This window comes from Microtus pennsylvanicus, chromosome 10, assembly GCF_037038515.1.
Source record: "Microtus pennsylvanicus isolate mMicPen1 chromosome 10, mMicPen1.hap1, whole genome shotgun sequence".
Lineage (NCBI taxonomy): Eukaryota > Metazoa > Chordata > Mammalia > Rodentia > Cricetidae > Microtus > Microtus pennsylvanicus.
The window spans coordinates 55,775,973-55,795,637 of record NC_134588.1 but is presented as its reverse complement, the minus strand read 5'-3'; the positions used below and the strand labels follow the sequence as shown (position 1 = coordinate 55,795,637).

Below are 19,665 nucleotides of genomic sequence, written 5' to 3'. Positions count from 1 at the left end.
ATTTTTTAATAACTGCCTAAAATCCAAAATTAACATATCATATCAATCAGCTTATTTCATCTCTATGCATCAAAGAGGGAAATGGAGAGCAGGTTGTCAAGAAAAATTTCAGAATGACTTTAATATGTCTGATATCATAGAATAAAAGTGTATTGACGTACATAGCCTCCATTCTGCAGACAGGTTCTCCAGGGAAAAACATAGAATAACCTCAATGTGTAAGAGCCTTAGAGAACTGGATCCTGTTAAGGATACATGCTGTCTTAGTAAAGCACGGGAAAGGTACTTTGTGTGGAGGGGCTGAGGAATGGAGAGCTGCATATATCTGAATATTGCTTTTTGCATGGCTCTAAAGGAATGCGGCATACCGGGTAGGTCTAAACTGCTCTGTGCCGTTTCCCAGTCCTAAAATTATGCAGCTCTAAGAATGAATCAAAGTGGGAGACGGAAAGAAGATTTAAGACAATGGGATGGAGAAATGGCTCACCAGTTAAAATCAAGTACTGATCTTGCAGAGGACCTGAATCCAGTTCCCAACACCCACATAGGATAACTTACAACTTCCTGTAACTCCAGCTCCAGGGGATTGGGTGCCCCTGTCGGCACCTGCACTCACCTGTGCACATACTCACATACATAATTAAAAATAAAAATAGTTTTTAAATTAAAATGGTTTCTAGATATAATAATTAATCCAGCCAACGACGTGAGTTAGTGGTGACTGGGCACAATTTGTTAGCCGCAATCACCAAATCTCCATACTTGGAAACAAAACAAAATTTTTCTTAGACATAGGGGGTCTTTTGGCGATGTCTCAGAACTTCTTAATCACTATGTTATCCAAAACAGAAGAACATCTTTCTTGAAAAATCAGTGGTTACCATGCTGAAGACAAAGGAAGTCATATGGGAGCTTGTTCTGGGATTTTAGTGCCACAGCGCAGAAGGACATATTTTGATTATTTGTTTGTTTTTTCGGAAGGACATATGTTAAATTTGACTCTTAGCTATTCAGGCAGAAAAATTATGTTTTCAACCAGCCACTGGGGGGCCATGCGGTGCAAGTCTATGCTACTTCCTCAAGAGCATGATTGGCTACCAATCCGGCTTCTAAGGGTCCAGCCCCTCTTGAATAACAGGCTAGAGAGCTTTCTTTCATCCTCTGTTCTTAGCTATGGCTAATTAACATCAATCCCTACAAGAATCCAACATGGAAACTACCAATGAAGGCCAGATGCCTCATTCATTCATAATTAACACAAGTCTCTAGCAACTATAGAAATGAGAGAGTATAATAAAATGATCATGTCTATGCTCAGTGAGCAGCCCAAGGTCTCTTGTGTGCCATGTGTCCTCACCCAGGGTCTAGTGGCTCCTTTAGTGCTCTCAATGTATACATCAAAGTGATTTGTTTGAGTATAAACTTTGGGACAATAACGTAGTCCTAACTCTCAAGATGCTTCTGAGTTAAGGCCATAGGTTTTCAGACATTCAAAGACGTATTAGACTGTTAGACTAACAATAGTCTTGCAGGCCTACTTTATGGAAAATTTAGGTTTTAAATCATTCACTGACTATCATCTTCAGAGCTACAGGAGGATAGCTGAACTAACAACTCACAGCTAGCAATGCTGACTCCTTGCCAAACACTGAATGAGTCATGAAAGCCAGAGCTGAGCCCAATAAATGAGCAGAATATTCAGTAATGTATAGGGTCCTCCAGAAGAGAGGTTAGAGGCCATGCTGAAATAGTATTAAACCAAAAGAAAAGATTTGCCCTGCCAAGAGCCGTTCACTGCCTCAGTCTCCCAGTATCTCTTGGAATTTTCTTTCAGTGCCTGTAAGAACTCACTTCAGCTGGGAACCAATCAGCAATTCTTATGGGCAACTCATCAATGCATCACACTGCCAAGACCATCACACATGGGAGTTGTCTATGCCCGTGGCCATTTCACATAGATTGCCACTCCTAGCTCCACAATAACTATTTGAAACAAGCATTATCATCCCTATTTCAAATAGATGAAGATGGAGCTGAGAAAAAAAACATACAATTTTTTTCAAAAATATTTTTGATAATAGAGCTGATGAAGACACTGAACCCAGGATTTAAGAGTTCAAGACTGATGTGGGATTCCCCTCTGTGTGCTGTGAATATCATTGGTTAATAAAGAAACTGCTTTGGGCCTATAGCAGAGCTGTAGGGGAATAGAACTAGGTGGGGGAAACTAAACAAAATGCTGGGAGAAAGAAGGGAGGAGTCAGAGAGAAGCCATTTAGCCACCAGACACGAACACTGGAACATTAGCTGGTAAACCACAGCCATGTGGCAACACACAGATTAATAGAAATGGGTTAAATTAATATGTATGAGTTAGTCAATAAGAAACTAGAGCTAATGAGACAAGCAGTGTTTTAAATAATATAGTTTCTATGTGGTTATTTCAGTTCTGGGTAGCGGGAACCAATAAGCGACTCTCTCCTCCTACAAAAGACTGTGTTCTTTCCATAGGTCTCTCTCGTATTTCCCAAGCTTTAGAAATTGTATTGAATGATGTGAGTGATATATGCTTTTAGAAATAATAATTTGCTCTGAATGAGAAATGGGCCAAAAGTCTTAGAGATGCAATCTGACATAGCCGCCGTTGTTAATTTTATCCTTGGCCCCTCAAAGAGTGGAGTGGAGGATGCCCCTCTAAGTGCCCCATTTAACTTACAGTTTTCCCACAGAATGATGGGATTTAAGTACATAACACCAGCCATGCCTCTGTTGCAATTAATCAATTTAAAATACAAACAACAGCTAACCTTGGGTTTCCATCTTTCCGTAACATCCCTTATCTGTTAGACCAGGCTCGTCCTGCCAGCCGGGAACTCCCAAACCCTGGCTCGCAGACTATTTTGATCTTCTACTAGCTCTGGAATCCCAATTGTGTCAGTGCCATTAGAAAGAGCAAATAGAGCTGCTTAAAGCAAGTGACCTGATAAAAATCTCTGGTTCCTCCTCTGGATGCAGTAGGTGGAGCTGAGGTCTTCCTGTTTTGTTATTGTCCACCAGAGGAGAGCTCAGCTCCCTCAGCCAGTGACCCTGGAGGAACTGGGCTGCCATCCCTTGCTCCACAGTAAGGAAGAGAGCTGAGTCTTTGTCCTGAGAGCGTAGTCAGATTACTAAACTCCTGCGTTCACTGGTAAGTTCTCTGCTGAATGAATTATTGAGTGCTTCCCTCGGAAGCCTCTAACATAGTGTGAACTAATGGTTTGGAAGGTTTATCTGCCAAGTATTGGCATTTTGCACAGCTGAAACTAAAAGCAAACCATTCTGGAAATTCGACTAACTTAGGGTTTGCACATCATCTGTTTGCTTGTTGCTGAGTTTCCTGCTCTATTCTGTGCATAGGATTAAAATGCCTTGATTTTTTAGACTACTTCTAGATCTTTTCTGCTATTCCTAAGTCCACAAGTATTAATATCAAGAGTTTGAGAATCACTTCTACACAGCCAGTTTAATCCCATAGGTCTTACTTACTGTTAGGAAAACTGAATCTCGATATCTGATTCTTTTCTTAGTCTCTGGTCTCTTGGGAACTTGACAAAAACCTTGTAAGGGGCAGAATTTGTGATGTGTGGTGGGTGGGTCAGGGTTAGGCTTGAGGAAGTGACTGGTTACTGTTAAGACGATAAAGATACCAGAACATATTCTTGCTCCAACCCAGGTCTCAGCATCTTCTGCTCCATGTTATGCGCTCTGCTAGCTTCTGGATACTGCGCCTGCTCTATCTGCTCCGAGTTATGCGCTCTGCTAGCCTCTGGATACTGTGTCTGCTCTATGTAGTCTATGGGTGCCTTGAGCCACCCCTCCTTATCCATCTGAATCTACTACAACTGATAACACTTTAAATCATACATCCTGGGCCTGTCATTATTCTGAGAAATTTGCACACACTCAAGAGGAATGTGCAGGTATCTGCCTGCATGAATAAGGATAACTGCTTAGTAACCACATAAGAGAGTCACGCTGGTTAGTCAGCTGATCCAGCGCCGAAAGCAGCTCCAGGATAATTTCCTGAAACAATCAATAAGGCCTTCAAGTCCATTTGAAACATACTTTTAAAAGGTAAGACCTTGCCTGGAGGTTCCCAAATGTCTTAGATTTAAGGTATGGTTCGTGCAGCAGCAATTCCTTCACAGCGCCCCCAGGCCTAAGTCCCTCATATTAAGTAGTGAAGCCCCAAATGACTTAGTGCATATATTCTAACCACTGAAGTTGGCTGTACGAATAATAAAGCAATTAGAACAAAATAGCATTTTTACTTCACTCCTTTTTATTAATTAAATTTATTCATTTATTTTATATCCCAACTATAGTCCCCTCCCTCCTCTCATTTCATTCTCCCTCTCCCTCCTTCCCCTATCCACTCCTCTGTTTCTATTAAAAAAAAAAAAAGGTCCTCTTAATCGTAATCAGTAATGGGGCTACGGGACTGCTGTGCCCTATGTAAATTCTCAAAGCACAGAATCTCAAAGCGAAGACATGGCATCCTCATTTGTTGTTCCACCTCGATTTTGCCGCCTTTTACCACAGAAGCTGCTGAAGAGCTGCTTTGCGAAACTGCACGAGGTATTACTGAATGGAACACAGCCCTGACTCGTGTTAAAACTGTGTGATGTGACCCAGGCTCAAGCCAGTATTCCAGCACTCTGAAGCTTGATTTAGAGACTGGCAGAAGCCCAAGGCCAGCCTGGGTTACATCGTGAGTCCTGGCAAGTCTAAGCTAAAGTAGGAAACCTTGTCTTAAAGAAAAAGAAAAAAAAATCCACCCACACCTGAGACAGCGTAAATAAGATTCAGACACTTGAGTATCGCTGAGTTCTCTACGACATTCTTAAATAACTCAAGCTCATCTGTGTTTGGGAAGGAGAACCCCACACTCAAATATTCTCTCCAAACTGGAGGTGAACACTCAACCTAACCTCATCTAATTAATTATTTGTATTTTCCTTCCTTGATGTAGAGGACACAGGACAAAATCCATAGGGAAATGCAGTGGTTGCTGACCTTGCTGGTAAACATTAGCGACCTTTGTGCAACCAACAGTGATTTCCCAACTCACTTGAAAATCTGATGCAGTTTAATTGTTTTGTTATTTTTCTTAAATTCCCATTCCCCCAGTAACATCAACTTAGCAAGTTCACTATGAACACTTAATTTGTGTGACTTACTTCTCCCATATCCAAGTTAACCTCGACAGGGCTCTGTTCATGGCATTGTTTCTTTTAAAACCTGCAGCTAACAATTTTTACTGAATAGTCTAAAAAGCATTAATACTATAAATGCTATGTTTGCATCAAGATGTAAACCAACACCACAGTAAGTAACATGAGTGTGCTATTTCCATTAATAAAATGTCTTACTGTGTTCTTACCAGTGCTGGAATTACAGGCATATGGCAACATACATGTTTGACAGCAGTTACTTTCTTCTGGGGCCTGGTACACCCCCAAGAGTTAAGTGCTGCTTGTACACTGGTTGAAGGATTCGTACAGTACCTGAGGCTAGGTATACAGCTAGCTTCATATTAGAGATGAGAAAATGGAGACACAGAAATATTAAACTATCTCCCTATATTGATAACTATCCAACTCTAAAATTCTAATCCTAGTCTTCAATTTGTAACCCCCTAGGTAGAGTCGCCAAGGAAATGTACTGCTCAGGGTTGCTGAGTAAATCAGGTTCACACTGGGTTACAGTGACGGACTGCTGGACGGAGGGGTTCTACACGTTGCATAATTGATAAAAGGTGGTTATAAGTCATCAATCTCTGACTCAGGATATTAACTTCCAATACATATTTGCTCTATTAATTCTTTTAATTGAAAAGCATACAAGATGATCAATTCATTCATTCTATCCAACAAAAAAATCAACCCATTGCCAAATATTTGGTGCAAGCATCATGCTGGGAACTGAGACATCAAAGAAAATACCCTACTTTGGGGAAGCATAGCCTTGTGCAGAAAGAAGACCCACAGACGTGATCTACATAATCAATAATAAATGTAATATGTCCTTGTGGGCACATATGTAGGCCAAGAGTGTTGAGCTCACCATGTAGTCAGAAAGACACATACGCCTCATGGGACCATTGCCATCCCTGAGCTGCTTCCTGACTCTGGAGCCTTTGCCTCCATGCTCTGACTGCTGAGGTCCTAGGCACCCCTCTGTCTGTGTCCTGCCGCTGCAGCATCAGCCTAACCTCTCCTCTTCCCTGCTCGCACTACAACTTAAGGAGAAAACATCTTGGTGCTTTACAAAATATTGAGTTTGGTTTTTAGTTTTGGTTTGGTTTGGTTTGGTTTTGGTTGTTTGAGATAAGGTTTCTCTGTAGCTTTGGAACCTGTCCTAGAACTCGCTCTTGTAGACGAGGCTGGTCTCAAACTCAAAGAGATCCACCTGCCTCTGCCTCTGCCTCTGCCTCTGCCTCTGCCTCTGCCTCTGCCTCTGCCTCTGCCTCTGCCTCTGCCTCTGCCTCTGCCTCTGCCTCCAGAGTGTTGGGCTTAAAGGCATGCACCACCACTGCCCAGTTTGAGATTCTTGCTTTTCAAGTTTGACTTTCCAACTAAACCAATCACTGCTCTAAACAAAGCTTCAAAAAAAAAAAAAACCCTAAAATATCAGTGTCACCAACAAAGAAGCCACTCAGCGGGTGTTTGATACCTGAATTAATTAAAGAATAAACTCCAGAATCTAGTCTAGGATCCTTGAGGGCATCTGATTCCACCCTCCACATGAACTATTCATCTGCTACTTAGACTGACTCCAAAACTTTGTCATCTAGACTCCACTTAGGGAAAGCCAATCTCAGAGCCTTAACTATTGGTAAATGTGTATATTGAACTAGTTACCGTTTCTATTTCATCACTAAACATGATTCTAATCCTTTATCCCACAAGATAAGAGCAAATGTTTACAGTGCTGTATCAAACACTCCAGTTAAGAGTCACTACGTGGCCGGGCAATGGTGGTGCACGCCTTTAATCCCAGCACTCGGGAGGCAGAGGCAGGCGGATCCTCTGTGAGTTCGAGACCAGCCTGGTCTACAGAGTGAGTTCCAGGACAGGCTCCAAAGCCACAGAGAAACCCTGTCTCGAAAAACCAAAAAAAAAAAAGAGTCACTACGTGCCAGGTGGTGGTGGCGCACACCTTTAATCCCAGCACTCAGAAAGCAGAGGAAGGCAGATCTCTGGGAGTTGAAGGCCAGCCTCTTTGAGTTCAAGGTCTAGAGAGAGAGCTCCAAAACAGTCAGTGCTACACAAAGAAACCCTGTCTGGAACAAAAACAAGAAAGAGTCACTATGCACGTGCTCTTTTGCAAAGTGAACCTGATTCAATTTCTTGTCTGAAGACTCCATCAGCTCACAAGCAGAGCCAGTCCTTGGCTTCCTCCCTTTACCTTTACTAACAATAGGATCAATCTGTTCCTATTTCCTTCCGTCAGCAATGTTAAACCTGAAACAACGCCACACTAGGCAAGGATATAGACCAGGTCTCGACATCTGAGTGTACATTCTTCTGGGTATTGAGGAAGGGCAAGCCCTCCTAACTGGCCTTTTTTCTTTCTTCTGCTGCCATGCTCCCCCTGCTGACCTCCACTCTAGTTTCCGTGAAGCCATAGGGGAGTTACCTCCCCTCTTTCTTAAGCCAGCTCTTAGAAAGGGCTCCTCACCTCCTCAGAGAGTAAAATGCAGCCTGTGTTGCTTCCAGTTGGCCTGCTCACACTCTTCCTACAGCCAGTATAGTTCTGCACATGGCTTTCAACATCAATTTTTATATGCAACCCCCTCCTTTTTCCCTAGAGTCTTTTTTTTTTCATAAAACTAGTTACTTTCACTGGATGACTATTGAGTCCATAAGAAAAACAAGCATTATGCCCTGTGTCACAAGGAAGAAACTGGTAGCCAAAGGAGATGAGCAGTTTTCCCATGTCACCAAGCTAATTGAACAGGGACCCGACACGGATGCATCTTGATGCAGGACCTAAGCTCCAGCTCCCTCTCTAAATGTCAGGTCACAGCACACCTCTGGCAGCCAGGAAGATGGAAAATCATAAGTTCTCCACTCTGCAGTATCCACTGTGGTCTAAAGCTTGCCTCTTCTGAGAGGACTCCTCCGGCCTTACCTGGTCATTCATAGCCACCTGCTATAGAAAGTAACCAGTCTTACAAAACCTTTACAGACAGGTGAAGCGTGTGACTTTTGAGTCAAGAGATAGTTCTGTATTCATTCCACTGTATCCTCAGTATTTCCCTGGAAAGAGCACACAGCAGAAAATAAACCTGCCTCAGCCTCCATGGCTGAACTGCTTCTTAGGTTTCCAGTCCTGCAGACACAAACGATGCACAACACACCCAGTTCTGTGGACAGTTCGTGTGGTCAACAAGAAAACAGAAAAGGTTCAGGGAAACCTCATGATTGGTGATTTCCTTGCGCTTGGGGGTAGGGTTCCGGTGCATGCCTAACAGTGAATGCCTAACATGTACAAAACCAAGGAACACAAGAACAGGGTGTGGTGGCTGCACATGCCTGCCAACCCAGCCCTCGGGAGGTAGAGGCAGGAGGATGAGAAGTCCAAAGTCAACCTTGGCTACATAATGAGTTTGAGGCCTAGTTTTGTGAGACCCTGTCCCAAAAAAATAATATATGTATGATAAATATGTATGTATATATATGCATATATATACATAAACTTGAGATGAAATTACCCCAGAAAACATATTAGGAAACAATGTCTAATATTTGATTTAGTGTATGCTAAATGTGTATGCGCTTGGTCAGAAATTCAGAGAAATTACAGAATTTTGGAAATATATTACATTATTGAGCATTTACTATGTGCTAGGGCCTGTTTCTCAGACACTTGATAAAACACATCAGCTCATTTGATCCTCAGAACACAGTATAAAGGAGCTACAAGATTTTCTGTTTATGCGATGCCCAGAGGAACTAACCGATTCGGATCACACAGTTTGAACTGACAGAGCTGTTTGTTTACCCAGCATGCTATAATGCCTCACAGCGTTCCTACAAGTCCATGCTACTAACACATGGCCCAAAATTCTCAAGCCTGCACCAATGCTGACAGTGCGGTGTGCTCCACAAAAGAGAACCCCATCCTGCCTTCCACTCAGATCCTTCCTACAGCCACCTCCTCTCTTCCATTGGCAGAATGCCGGGAGAGAGCCCAGAGGGGCAGGGCTGTGACACCTGTGATGGCCACAAGTGTCTGGGTTTCTAGTCCCAACCCCACCCTACCAGCTGCTGTGCAGTTTTCTCTGATGTCCCCAAACCAATCGGTGTGTCGGTGTTAAAGTAATAATAAAAAAAAAAATTAAAAAAAGAGCAGGTTTTACAAGGCCACCTTGTCCTGTCTGCTGCTCCAGCCTGCTCTGGGATTGGAGCCGGAGGATGGAGGCAAGCCAGTTCAGAATGCAAGACTCTGCCCACCAGAGGGTCTGGTTTCAGCCGCTCTGCCAGAAGCTACAATTGCATTAAAGACCACGAGTGAGTGGACTGAGCGCCAGCTCTGGCCAAGGGGTGGGGACACAACCCAGCACAGGGGTTAACCCGATGACCTGTACATTTTCTTTCTCATTCACACAGCACAGATAGTCTACAGAGGACTCAAACTGAGAAAATCTCTTAATCTTCCAAATTCTTTTCCTGGTTTGTTGAGTAGCCAAGGCTTGGGTGGGGCTTTTGTGAATAAAAAACGCTCTCCTTCGTTTTCCCTCCACCGAGGAACATGGCCAAGCGAGTTGCCATCGTGGGAGCCGGGGTCAGTGGCCTGGCCTCCATCAAATGCTGCCTGGAGGAGGGACTGGAGCCCACCTGCTTCGAGAGGAGCGATGACCTGGGAGGACTTTGGAGATTCACTGTAAGTAGGGGTTTCACAGGCTTTTATCTGTCTATTGGAGGGTGGCTTGAAAAGATTGGAAATGTCTGGCGAACGGAGAGCATTCAGGAGGGACCCTGAAATTGTGAATGGTATAGAGGTACAAGAAACACGGGCAGAGCTCTACCGTACAGAGTCTAGACGGGGGTGCCAGCCGCCTTCTAACTGTCTAAGGTGAGGAGGAAGAAATACCCGCCAAGAAGCTCACAAAGTGGAGAGGGAAAAGCAATGCCCGAGTCTGACCTAGAAAGCATAGGGTAGGAGTACTGACTGGGAGCGTGGGGGGGGGGGGGGTGGTGGGGTCCGAGGGGGTGAGGTGGGTGGTCTGCACCGAACAGAGGCTGCAGAGAAACTGAGCCTCCTCTGCTTGCATAGTTTCCCGGATCCTGCTTCATCTGTGACACAGGGTTCAGTGAAGCAGGAGTTCCGTAACCAAGATCCCGCTGCCTGGCCAAAGGTCGTCCATTCCAGGAACTAACAGTAGAGAATGGGAATCTGGGATCTAAGCTAATCGGGTGCTAGTGTGAAGGAGTCGACGGTCTGGAAAGCCCACCCATGGCTGGCCTGGAGCCCTCGGGCAGGAGGGGTGTCACAACTGCCCTGCTTTGGGGTCAATGAAAACCCAAAGCCAAAAAAGGCAGTATTCTTTGGTTTCCAGCATTCTGCCAGGGAAGCATTTTGTTTTGTTTTGTTTTTAACGCTCCGCGGCTTCTAGATGAAAGTGAAAACATTTCCCACGAAATTTAGGCAAGCTGTCAGGAGCTGGGGAAATGGAATGAGTGTTAGATAGCCTGGCCTCTGATTCCCTGGGAAACATTCCCCATTATAGGATCCAGGGACTTGGAACTGAAAGAAAGTAATTCTTTTCTAAATCAGAGAGCAAAACTCCAGAGAAGCCAGTGCTGCGTGTTTAGGTAGAGTCCTCCAGTGCAGGCACAGCTCACATAAAAATCCCCGTCAGCCTAGCTACCAGATATGATCTTTGATGTATAGTCTGATAAAGAAGCATTCCCATGACCATGGTTTAAATTGCACATGTTCTGAAAGAGGGGCGATCCCTCCCGTGCTAAATCGCCTCTTCCACATTCATAGTAGGCATTACTAATCAAACAGTTGACCTTTCCGTAATGACCATCAGGATGCCAGATAAGTACCTCTGACCAGTAAATGTTGAGAACTGGCTTGAAAAAATAAAATTGTTCAATTAAATTCAGAGTTACTTAGCTAAGGTAAATTTCAGTCAAAACAAAAAGTGAGTCCAAAGATCAGAAGTTGTACTTAGTCCTTTGAGACACTAGATAGACAAAACTCTTCAGGGAGGTCATGTAACTATTAACCCTAAAATTCATTTCCCTAAGAATCAAGAGAAATTAGTCTCGATCCAGTTGTGCCCCGCTGACGTGTGCAGGTCAAATATCTACTCAAAGAGCACAGTAGGGGATGCAAAAATGAGAAGGATTCCCCGCTCCAGAGAACCGTTGGCAGAAGAAAGAAGGCGAAAGACCATGCAAGTCACAGGCAGGGCTGCTGTAGCGGTTGAAATGAGGGCAGAATCACAGCCACTGCTCGGAAACCGGAAAAGCCATGTAGAATGGACAGCCTGTGGCAGGTGTCAAAGGAGTCCAACAAACAAAACAGAGCATGCTCAGAAAAGAAAGGTGGTTTCTGGTGCGTGCAGTACACATAAGAGGAGTAATAGAAGGGAGAAGAGTGGATGAACGTCTGGGCAACTTTAATAGCAATGCAGGACATTCTTTGCTGCTGTTGCTGCTGCTGTTATTGTTGTATTTGAATACACGGATGACAGGAAGGCTCAAAGACGATTGTACCTGAAGACTGAAAGTCCCTAAACGACAGGAAGTGTTTGAATATTCTAGTTCAAGCTGAGAAACCACAATGACAGGAAAAGAAAGGAGTGGGATTACAGGCTCAAGAAAGGGAGCTAGTCTAGGCAAGGCCAAGAGATAAGTTGTACTCTTTCCCCCAAAGACTGAAGGGCCGGGAGTGGGAGCGTGGGGGAGCACATACAGGAGAGGGAGCACAGGCAGTCACACTGAAGCAGAGAGGTAAGAAGACAAAGGAGCACTCATATCAGAGGCCTCGGTTCTTACTGGAAAATACAGCAGTTTGGGGGGGGAGGAGGGTGTAGGGTGGTAAAGGGAATCAGAGAAATAGAAAATGAAGACAGTCATTTGTGGGAGAGGGCTGGGAGCGAGCTCAGTGGGTAAAGTGCTTGCAGCACAATCATGAAAACCTGAGTTTAGATCCCCAGAAGCCTTGGAAAAAGCCGGTGTGGCAGCTCAAGCCTATAATCCTAGGGCTAGCAGGCAAAGGCAGGAGGACCTTGGTGGCTTGCTGGTCAGCCAGCCTAGCCAATGTGTAAGTTCTGTTTTCAGTGAGAGACCCCCATTTCAAAAAGTAAATAAAGAGGAAAGTAATAGAGGAATATACCAGATATCGAGCTATGTCCTCCACAGGTATAGCATACACACACACACACACACACAGAGAGAGAGAGAGAGAGAGAGAGAGAGAGAGAGAGAGAGAGAGAGAGAGAGAGAGAGGAAATGTGATAAGCCATCATAAAAAAAGACTAACCAGATTATCTAGCATTAAAATGGCAACCAGATACCACGATATTTCATCTGTATGACTTCATTTATAAAATGAAACTAAGTTTGAAAAACAGATTAATGTTAAATTTCCAAAGGTTGGGATTAGGGATAACCTTCCCTGTCATCTAGCATCTCTCCTTATATACAGCATCCTGGAGGCACCGCTGCAATACCATGAACGTCCCTCCACTAGGCAACCTCAAAGGTGCCTTCCAGCTCCAGGGAGCTATGAGTTCCTTGAGATATTCATTTCCCCTCCTTCCCCAACACACACACCACCAACTAATACCATCAACAACAAAGATCAGCCAAAAAACATCTTGGGATTCAAAGAAAGGTGCCCCATTCAACGTCAAAAAACCCAGACAGCTTCCATTCCCAAATAGGAAAAGAGCACAAATATAAAGATCATGAATGAATTCATTTAATTAGTCACTACCAAGATCGTGATTCTGGTCCTCCTACCTACCACAGCAGACAAAGGTTACGGTGAAAAGGTACGGGCATCAGAGACTGAAGCAGGAGCCAATGGAATCACTAATTAAAAAAATAAAAAGCAACACGTTGTTAGAGACTAATTCTGACTGCCACTAAGAGGGACAGAAAACATGAATATGGAACACCTTTGTCACGGTGAGCCTCTCTGGCAGCTGAGGGGCTCACACCACGAGCACTATTGGTTGATGCTCTCAGTTATAAAATCATAGTTGGAGTTAGAACTCGGTTGCTAGATGACAGGACACGTGAAGCCCTGGGTTCAGTCCCCAGAAACCAGCAGAGTAGTCCATGCCTATGACTTCAACACTCGGGGGTAGAGGTAGGAAGATCAAAAGGAAGTTAAAGATCATCTTCAGTTAGGTAGTAAGGGGCCAACACGGGCTACTTCTCACCCTGCCTCCCAAAACAATAAAAATAGTTCAAGGAAAAGCAAGTGAGGCTTTGTCTTGCCGCTAATAATGAGTATTGCTTTTGTAGAACTTGACTGTAGAAGGAAACTTGGGAAGCAGTTTTAGTAAACCACATCAGCATTGCCTAGAGAGGATTAACAGTACTGGCTGACATGCCCTGAGACAGATTTCAGGGCTTAACCACCATCCTGAGGATGACACCTTCCTGTTGGTACATCAGGATCTTCACATGCATCCTTTTACTTATTCAGCAAACTTTTATTGATAGCCTGCTATGTGCTTCTTCATTTTTGTTCTCAGTAGGGGGCAAGGTGAAGCATAAACATAGGTCATTCCTCTATTCCGCTGAGGAATTTTTCGTTGGCTGTTGCTTCCTGAGACTTGGTTAACTTAATTCCTACAACCTTTCAAAGAGCGTTTTCATGTATTAGCATTTGTGCATGTATGTGCTTGAGAGTCAGAACACACCTTCATGGATCCACCTTTACATGGGTTCTGGGGACCAGACTCAGGTCGCCAAGCTTGTGTGGTGCCATCTCACTGGCCCTCAAACTTTCTTTAAAAGTCTTAATTCAAAACTTCAGTAGTCTTGGTGGGTTTCATTTTATTTGTGTATTTTAATAACATTTATTAAATTTCTGTTATCTATACTGGAGTATGCTAGACAAACCTCTCCCCCAGCCAAGCTTAAATTCTTGGACTACACGGATTTTCTCAAAGGTTTCTCCAGATCCCCACAGCTACCCCCTGTCCTTCAGAGAGAGTGACTGTCACCAGGAAGAAGTGTGGGAAATGGTGACGAGTTCTCTCACTTTTACAGCTACATCTCAGTTGTTTGGAATCTTATTACCATCTTTTTCTTTTTTAATTTTAATTAAAAATTTTAGCAGGTAATAAAAAATAAAGGAACATTGTATAGAATTCTCAAAGAGTTAATAAAAATATCATTACAAATGAATTTATTTTTTTACTTCATACTTTGAGGGATTTTTTTTCTCATTTTCATTGTACTTTAAGAATTTCATACAATACGTTCTGATCATATTCACTCTTCTCAACTCTTTCCAGATCTACTCCCCCTGTTCCACCCACACTTATGTTCTCTTTTTTAAACAATCAAGCCCATTTTGTGCTGCCCATATACTCCTAAATGTGTGACCTTCTGCTTTGCCATGGTCAACCTACCAAGGGCTATACCTTTGATGAAAACTGAGTCTCTCTCTCTCCCAATAGCTCCTCTCCTAGGGACTGGGCTTCATGCCCACCTTTCCTTTTCATGTTGAGACTCTTCTGGCTTGAGCTAGAGTATGCTCAACATGTCATCACAACACCTGGGAATTTATAAATGCAGCCGCCTTTTTGTGTCTTGAAAACACTACTCTGGCTTTTACAATATTTCCACCCTTTCTTCCACAATGATCCCTGAAAATTGGGAGGAGGGAGTGTGATATAGATGAACCCTTGAGGGGTAAGCATTCTTCAATCTCTAGGCCCAATAAGGTACAAGATAAGGGTTGTATCTTATTGAGTGGGACTTAAACCCAATCAGAAAGTGGTGGTTACTGCCATGATGTTTGTGCCACCATTGTAAGACAGTGAGCTTGTCTTGCGACTCCAGTCATTCCTGTAGCTCCCAGGGTTCACAACTGGGTAAGACTGATGATTTCTTCCAGTAGACTGCATAGCACCTTCCAGCTCTGATTGCTAGCCAGTATGGATGAAGCATCTAGGCCAATACCAGTTTAATTTCTCCGTGTTCTGTGACTCAAGTATGCAGTGTCTTCAGCAGCAGGCTCTTACTGCCAAATTCTAGAGGGGAAACAAAAGTACTGGCAATAGCTTATAATGTTAGTGGGTCTGTGCATCCACAAGGGCAAACAACTTCAAAAGAGATAGCCCACTCCTGACACTGGGCTTTTTATTTATAAGCCTATGGTGTCTAGGGACATTGTCCCCTCATTATAGGATAGTTCTTTGTATTTGTTTATGTGTACATATTTTACGAAGTTTAACTATAGTAGGTTTTCATATGACTTTTTTTAAAGGTCTTAAAAGCTAGCCATCCCTACTATAGTTTAGTTCCAAGCCCCATTTTTTTTGCTTTTTTATTGTATTTTATTATTCAAAGCAACTTTTAGATTTAAACACATTTTGATCTTATTCTTCCCCTCTCCCAAGTTCCTCCAGATACTCTCCCCACCCAATTTCTTTCTCAAAATGAGATAGAAAAGGACCTTTGACCCACAGCACTTCTGTTGCCAGCAGCTCTCCTGAGCTGTCCCTCAGATATCATGGCTAATAGTTAGCATTAATGAGAAGCTCAGCAGAGCTGTTTCAGGAACTTGCCACTACCATTTCCATTTAGACCTGGGGGTGCATACCACTGTCCCTCCATACATGTGGGGAAACTGAGACTGAGAGAAGGTAAGAAAATTCCAAAGACCAGCCAGTAAAAATAAAAAGTTCACATGTGGATTTACGCAGTCTGCCCCTTTGCTAGGGAGGCGTGCCATGCAGTTCTAGTGTGTTTCACAGTTCAAAGGTCAGGCGAATCCTGAGTTGTGCAAGATCCTACCAAGCACCCAGATCCCACTGTGCTGCAGAAACAAAGTGGACCAGAAGCCCAAAACTCTTCCATTCATCCTCTTATTTTGTTCCTTTCTTCAAAGCCCCTCTCCCCTTAATCCCTTTCATACATTTTTTCACTTCATGAGGACTGACTAAATTGTTCCCCTAAATGACCCCCATCAGTTCTCAGCAGACATATACTCCCCACACTGTGCGCCAGGGCAAGGAGCAGAAGCACCTAGGATTGTCTGCCGCTGGCAGGGAGGGGTTGTCTAGAGACATTTCCAAAGAGTTCGGGAATTACTGGGGCAGCCTGGGGAATCACTAAGACAAGTACTGGTCCAGCACCCATAAATAGCTATGGTTGGTGGCATAGACCCATGCTTACTACACACGTGCAAGCCCTGGTGTTTATGCAGGAGGAGCAATTGGTGAGAGGAGAGAGAGAAGGGAGCAGAGTTCCCATGGGTTCGACCCAAAGGGCTGAGCGTTCCCTCTGAGGCTAACATCTGTGATACATTATTTCACAACAGGCTTCAGTGTTTCCTGGAAGCGCTCTCTCTCTCTCTCTCTCTCTCTCTCTCTCTCTCTCTCTCTCTCTCTCTCTCTCTCTCTCTCTCTCCTCCTCCTCCTCCTCCTCCTCCTCCTCCTCCTCCTCCTTCTTCTTCCCTCCCCCACTCTCTTTCTCTCTCTGCCTTTGTAAGCATTTTCTAAGCTTTACAAAATAGAGAACTTCTCCACTCCTTCTCCCTTTTTTGTTTGTTTGCTCTCTTGCTGCAAGAGTTCATGAAATACAGAGCAGCTTGGCTGCTTTGAGCTCCAGCGGGCCTCATTGCCCCCTCCCCCCACCGGAGTGGAAACATGTAATTAAAATGCTGTAACTTTGGGGGCTATTTTTATGGAAATCCTCAAGGAGCATGTAGCTCTCCCCTTCTTAAAGAGCATTTCCTTCTCTCTCTCCCCCTTCCTTTCCCCCACCTCTATGCAGGCACAAGCCTGTGGGGTGTGTGTGTGTGTGTGTGTGTGTGATTTATCTTTACTGAAAATTGTCTGTACTAGCAATAATATAGTTGTGAGATTCCTGGAAGCCAGAAACTTGAGAGTTTGGGGCCCTACACAAATTGATCCTCAAATTTTTACACTCATTTCTTTTTCTTCTGACAGTGCAGCTTCTTTTCTGTGTAGTTTGTTCTCACTCTTATCTTTTTTTTATTAATTTATTTATTTATTAAAGATTTCTGTCTCTTCCCCGCCACCATCTCCCATTTCCCTCCCCCTCCCTTAATTAAGTCTCCCCCCAGCCCGAAAAGCAATCAGGGTTCCCTGTCCTGTGGGAAGTCCAAGGAACCCCCACCCCCATCCAGGTCTAGTAAGTTGAGCATCCAAACTGCCTAGGCTCCCACAAAGCCAGTGCGTGCAGTAGGATCAGAAACCCATTGACATTGTTCTTGAGTTCTCAGTAGTCCTCATTGTCTGCTATGTTCAGAGAGTCCGGTTTTATCCCAGGCTTTTCCAGACCCAGGCCAGCTGGCCTTGCTGAGTTCCCAATAGAACATCCCCATTGTCTCAGTGTGTGGGTGCACCCCTTGCGGTCCTGAGTTCCATGCTCGTGCTCTCTCTCCTTCTGCTCCTGATTTGGACCTTGAGATTTCAGTCCTGTGCTCCAATTTGGGTCTCTGTCTCTGTCTCCTTTCATCGCTTGCTGAAGGTTAATATTCAGGAGGATGCCTATATGTTATTCTTTGGGTTCTCCTTATTTAGCTTCTCTAGGATCGCTAATTATAAGCTCAATGTCCTTGGTTTATGGCTAGAAACCAAATATGAGTGAGTACATCCCATGTTCCTCTTTTTGGGTCTGGCTTACCTCACTCAGGATAGTGTTTTCTATTTTCATCTATTTGTATGCAAAATTCATGAAGTCCTTGTTTTTTATTGCTGAGTAGTACTCTAATATGTATAAATTCCATACTTTCTTCATCCATTCTTCCATTGAAGGGCATCTAGGTTGTTTCCAGGTTCTGGCTATCACAAATAATGCTGCTATGAACATTGTAGAGCATATACTTTTGTTGTATGATAAGGCCTCTCTTGGGTATATTCCCAAGAGTGGTATTACTGGGTCCAGGGGTAAGTTGATCCCGAATTTCCTGAGAAACTGCCATACTGCCTTCCAAAGTAGTTGCACAAGTTTGCATTCCCACCAGCAATGGATGAGTGTACCCCTTTCTCCACAACCTCTCCAACAAAGGCTATCATTGGTGTTTTTGATTTTAGCCATTCTGACAGGTGTAAGATGGTATCATAAAGTTGTCTTGATTTGCATTTCCCTGATTGCTAAGGAAGTTGAGCATGACCTTAAGTGTCTTTTGGCCATTTGAAGTTCTTCTGTTGAGAATTCTCTGTTCAGCTCAATGCCCCATTTTATAATTGGGTTGATTAGCCTTTTACGGTCTAGTTTCTTGAGTTCTTTATATATTTTGGAGATCAGACCTTTGACAGTTGCGGGATTGGTGAAGATCTTCTCCCAGTCAGTGGGTTGCCTTTTGTCTTAGTGACAGTATCCTTTGCTTTACAGAAGCTTCTCAGTCTCAGGAGGTCCCATTTATTCAATGAGGCCCTTAATGTCTGTGCTGCTGGGGTTATACGTAGGAAGTGGTTATACGTATGAAGTCCATTTGCTTCATTACCTCCAGTAGTTCTCTTACTTCTCTATTAGGTTTCTGTCTGATTGACCTGTCCATTGCTGAGAGAGGTGTATTGAAGTCTCCTACTACTAGTGTGTGTGGTTTGATGTCTGCCTTGAGTTTTAGTAATATTTCTTTTACATACGTGGGTGCTTTTATATTAGGGGCGTAAATATTCAGGATTGAGACTTCGTCCTGACAAATTGTTCCTGTTATGAGTATAAAGTGTCCATCTCGATCTCTTCTGATTGATTTTAGTTTGAAGTCAGTTTTGTTAGAAATTAATATGGCCACACCTGCTTTTTTCTTAGGACCATTTGCTTGAAAGATCTTTTCCCAGCCCTTTACTCTGAGTAGATGCCTGTCTTTGTGGTTGAGATGTGTTTCTTGCAAACAGCAGAATGTTGGATCCTGTTTTCGTATCCAATCTCTTAGCCTGTGCCTTTTTATAGGTGAATTGAGACCATTAATATTAAGTGATATTAATGACCAGTGGTTGTTTACGCCAGATATTCTTATTGTTTTTGGAAGTAGAATTTGTGTGTCTCCCTTCTTTGAGTTGTGCTAGTGAAGGGTCGCTAGATGCCTGAGTTATTGTAAGCAGTGTTGGCAATGTTGGATTCCTTGGGTTGTGATTTTCCTTCTATTACTTTCTGTAGGGCTGGATTCGTGGCTACGTATTGTTTAAATTTGTTTTTATCCTGGAATGTCTTGATTTCTCCATTTATAGTGAACGAAAGCTTGGCTGGGTATAGTAGTCTGGGCTTGCATCCATGGTCTCTTAGCTTCTGCAGTACTTCTATCCAGGACCTTCTGGCTTTCATTGTTTCCATAGAGAAATCAGGTGTAAGTCTGATCGGTTTACCTTTATAAGTTACTTGGCCTTTTTCCTTTGCAGCTCTTAGCATTCTTTCTTTAACCTGTATATTTTGTGTTTTGATT

At 43.5% G+C, this 19,665-nt stretch overlaps 1 protein-coding gene across 1 annotated transcript in view; it reads left to right on the top strand.

The window, feature by feature from the left end:
* Positions 1-3,042: 3,042 nt before the first annotated feature.
* Fmo1 (flavin containing dimethylaniline monoxygenase 1) overlaps positions 3,043-19,665 on the top strand; it is a 36,082-nt gene continuing 19,459 nt past the window's right edge. Inside the window, exons 1-2 of the mRNA XM_075988431.1 lie at positions 3,043-3,187; positions 9,795-9,930. Of these exons, the coding sequence (XP_075844546.1) occupies positions 9,799-9,930 (132 nt within the window). The 5' untranslated portion in view covers positions 3,043-3,187; positions 9,795-9,798. The remainder of the gene's footprint in view (positions 3,188-9,794; positions 9,931-19,665) is intronic.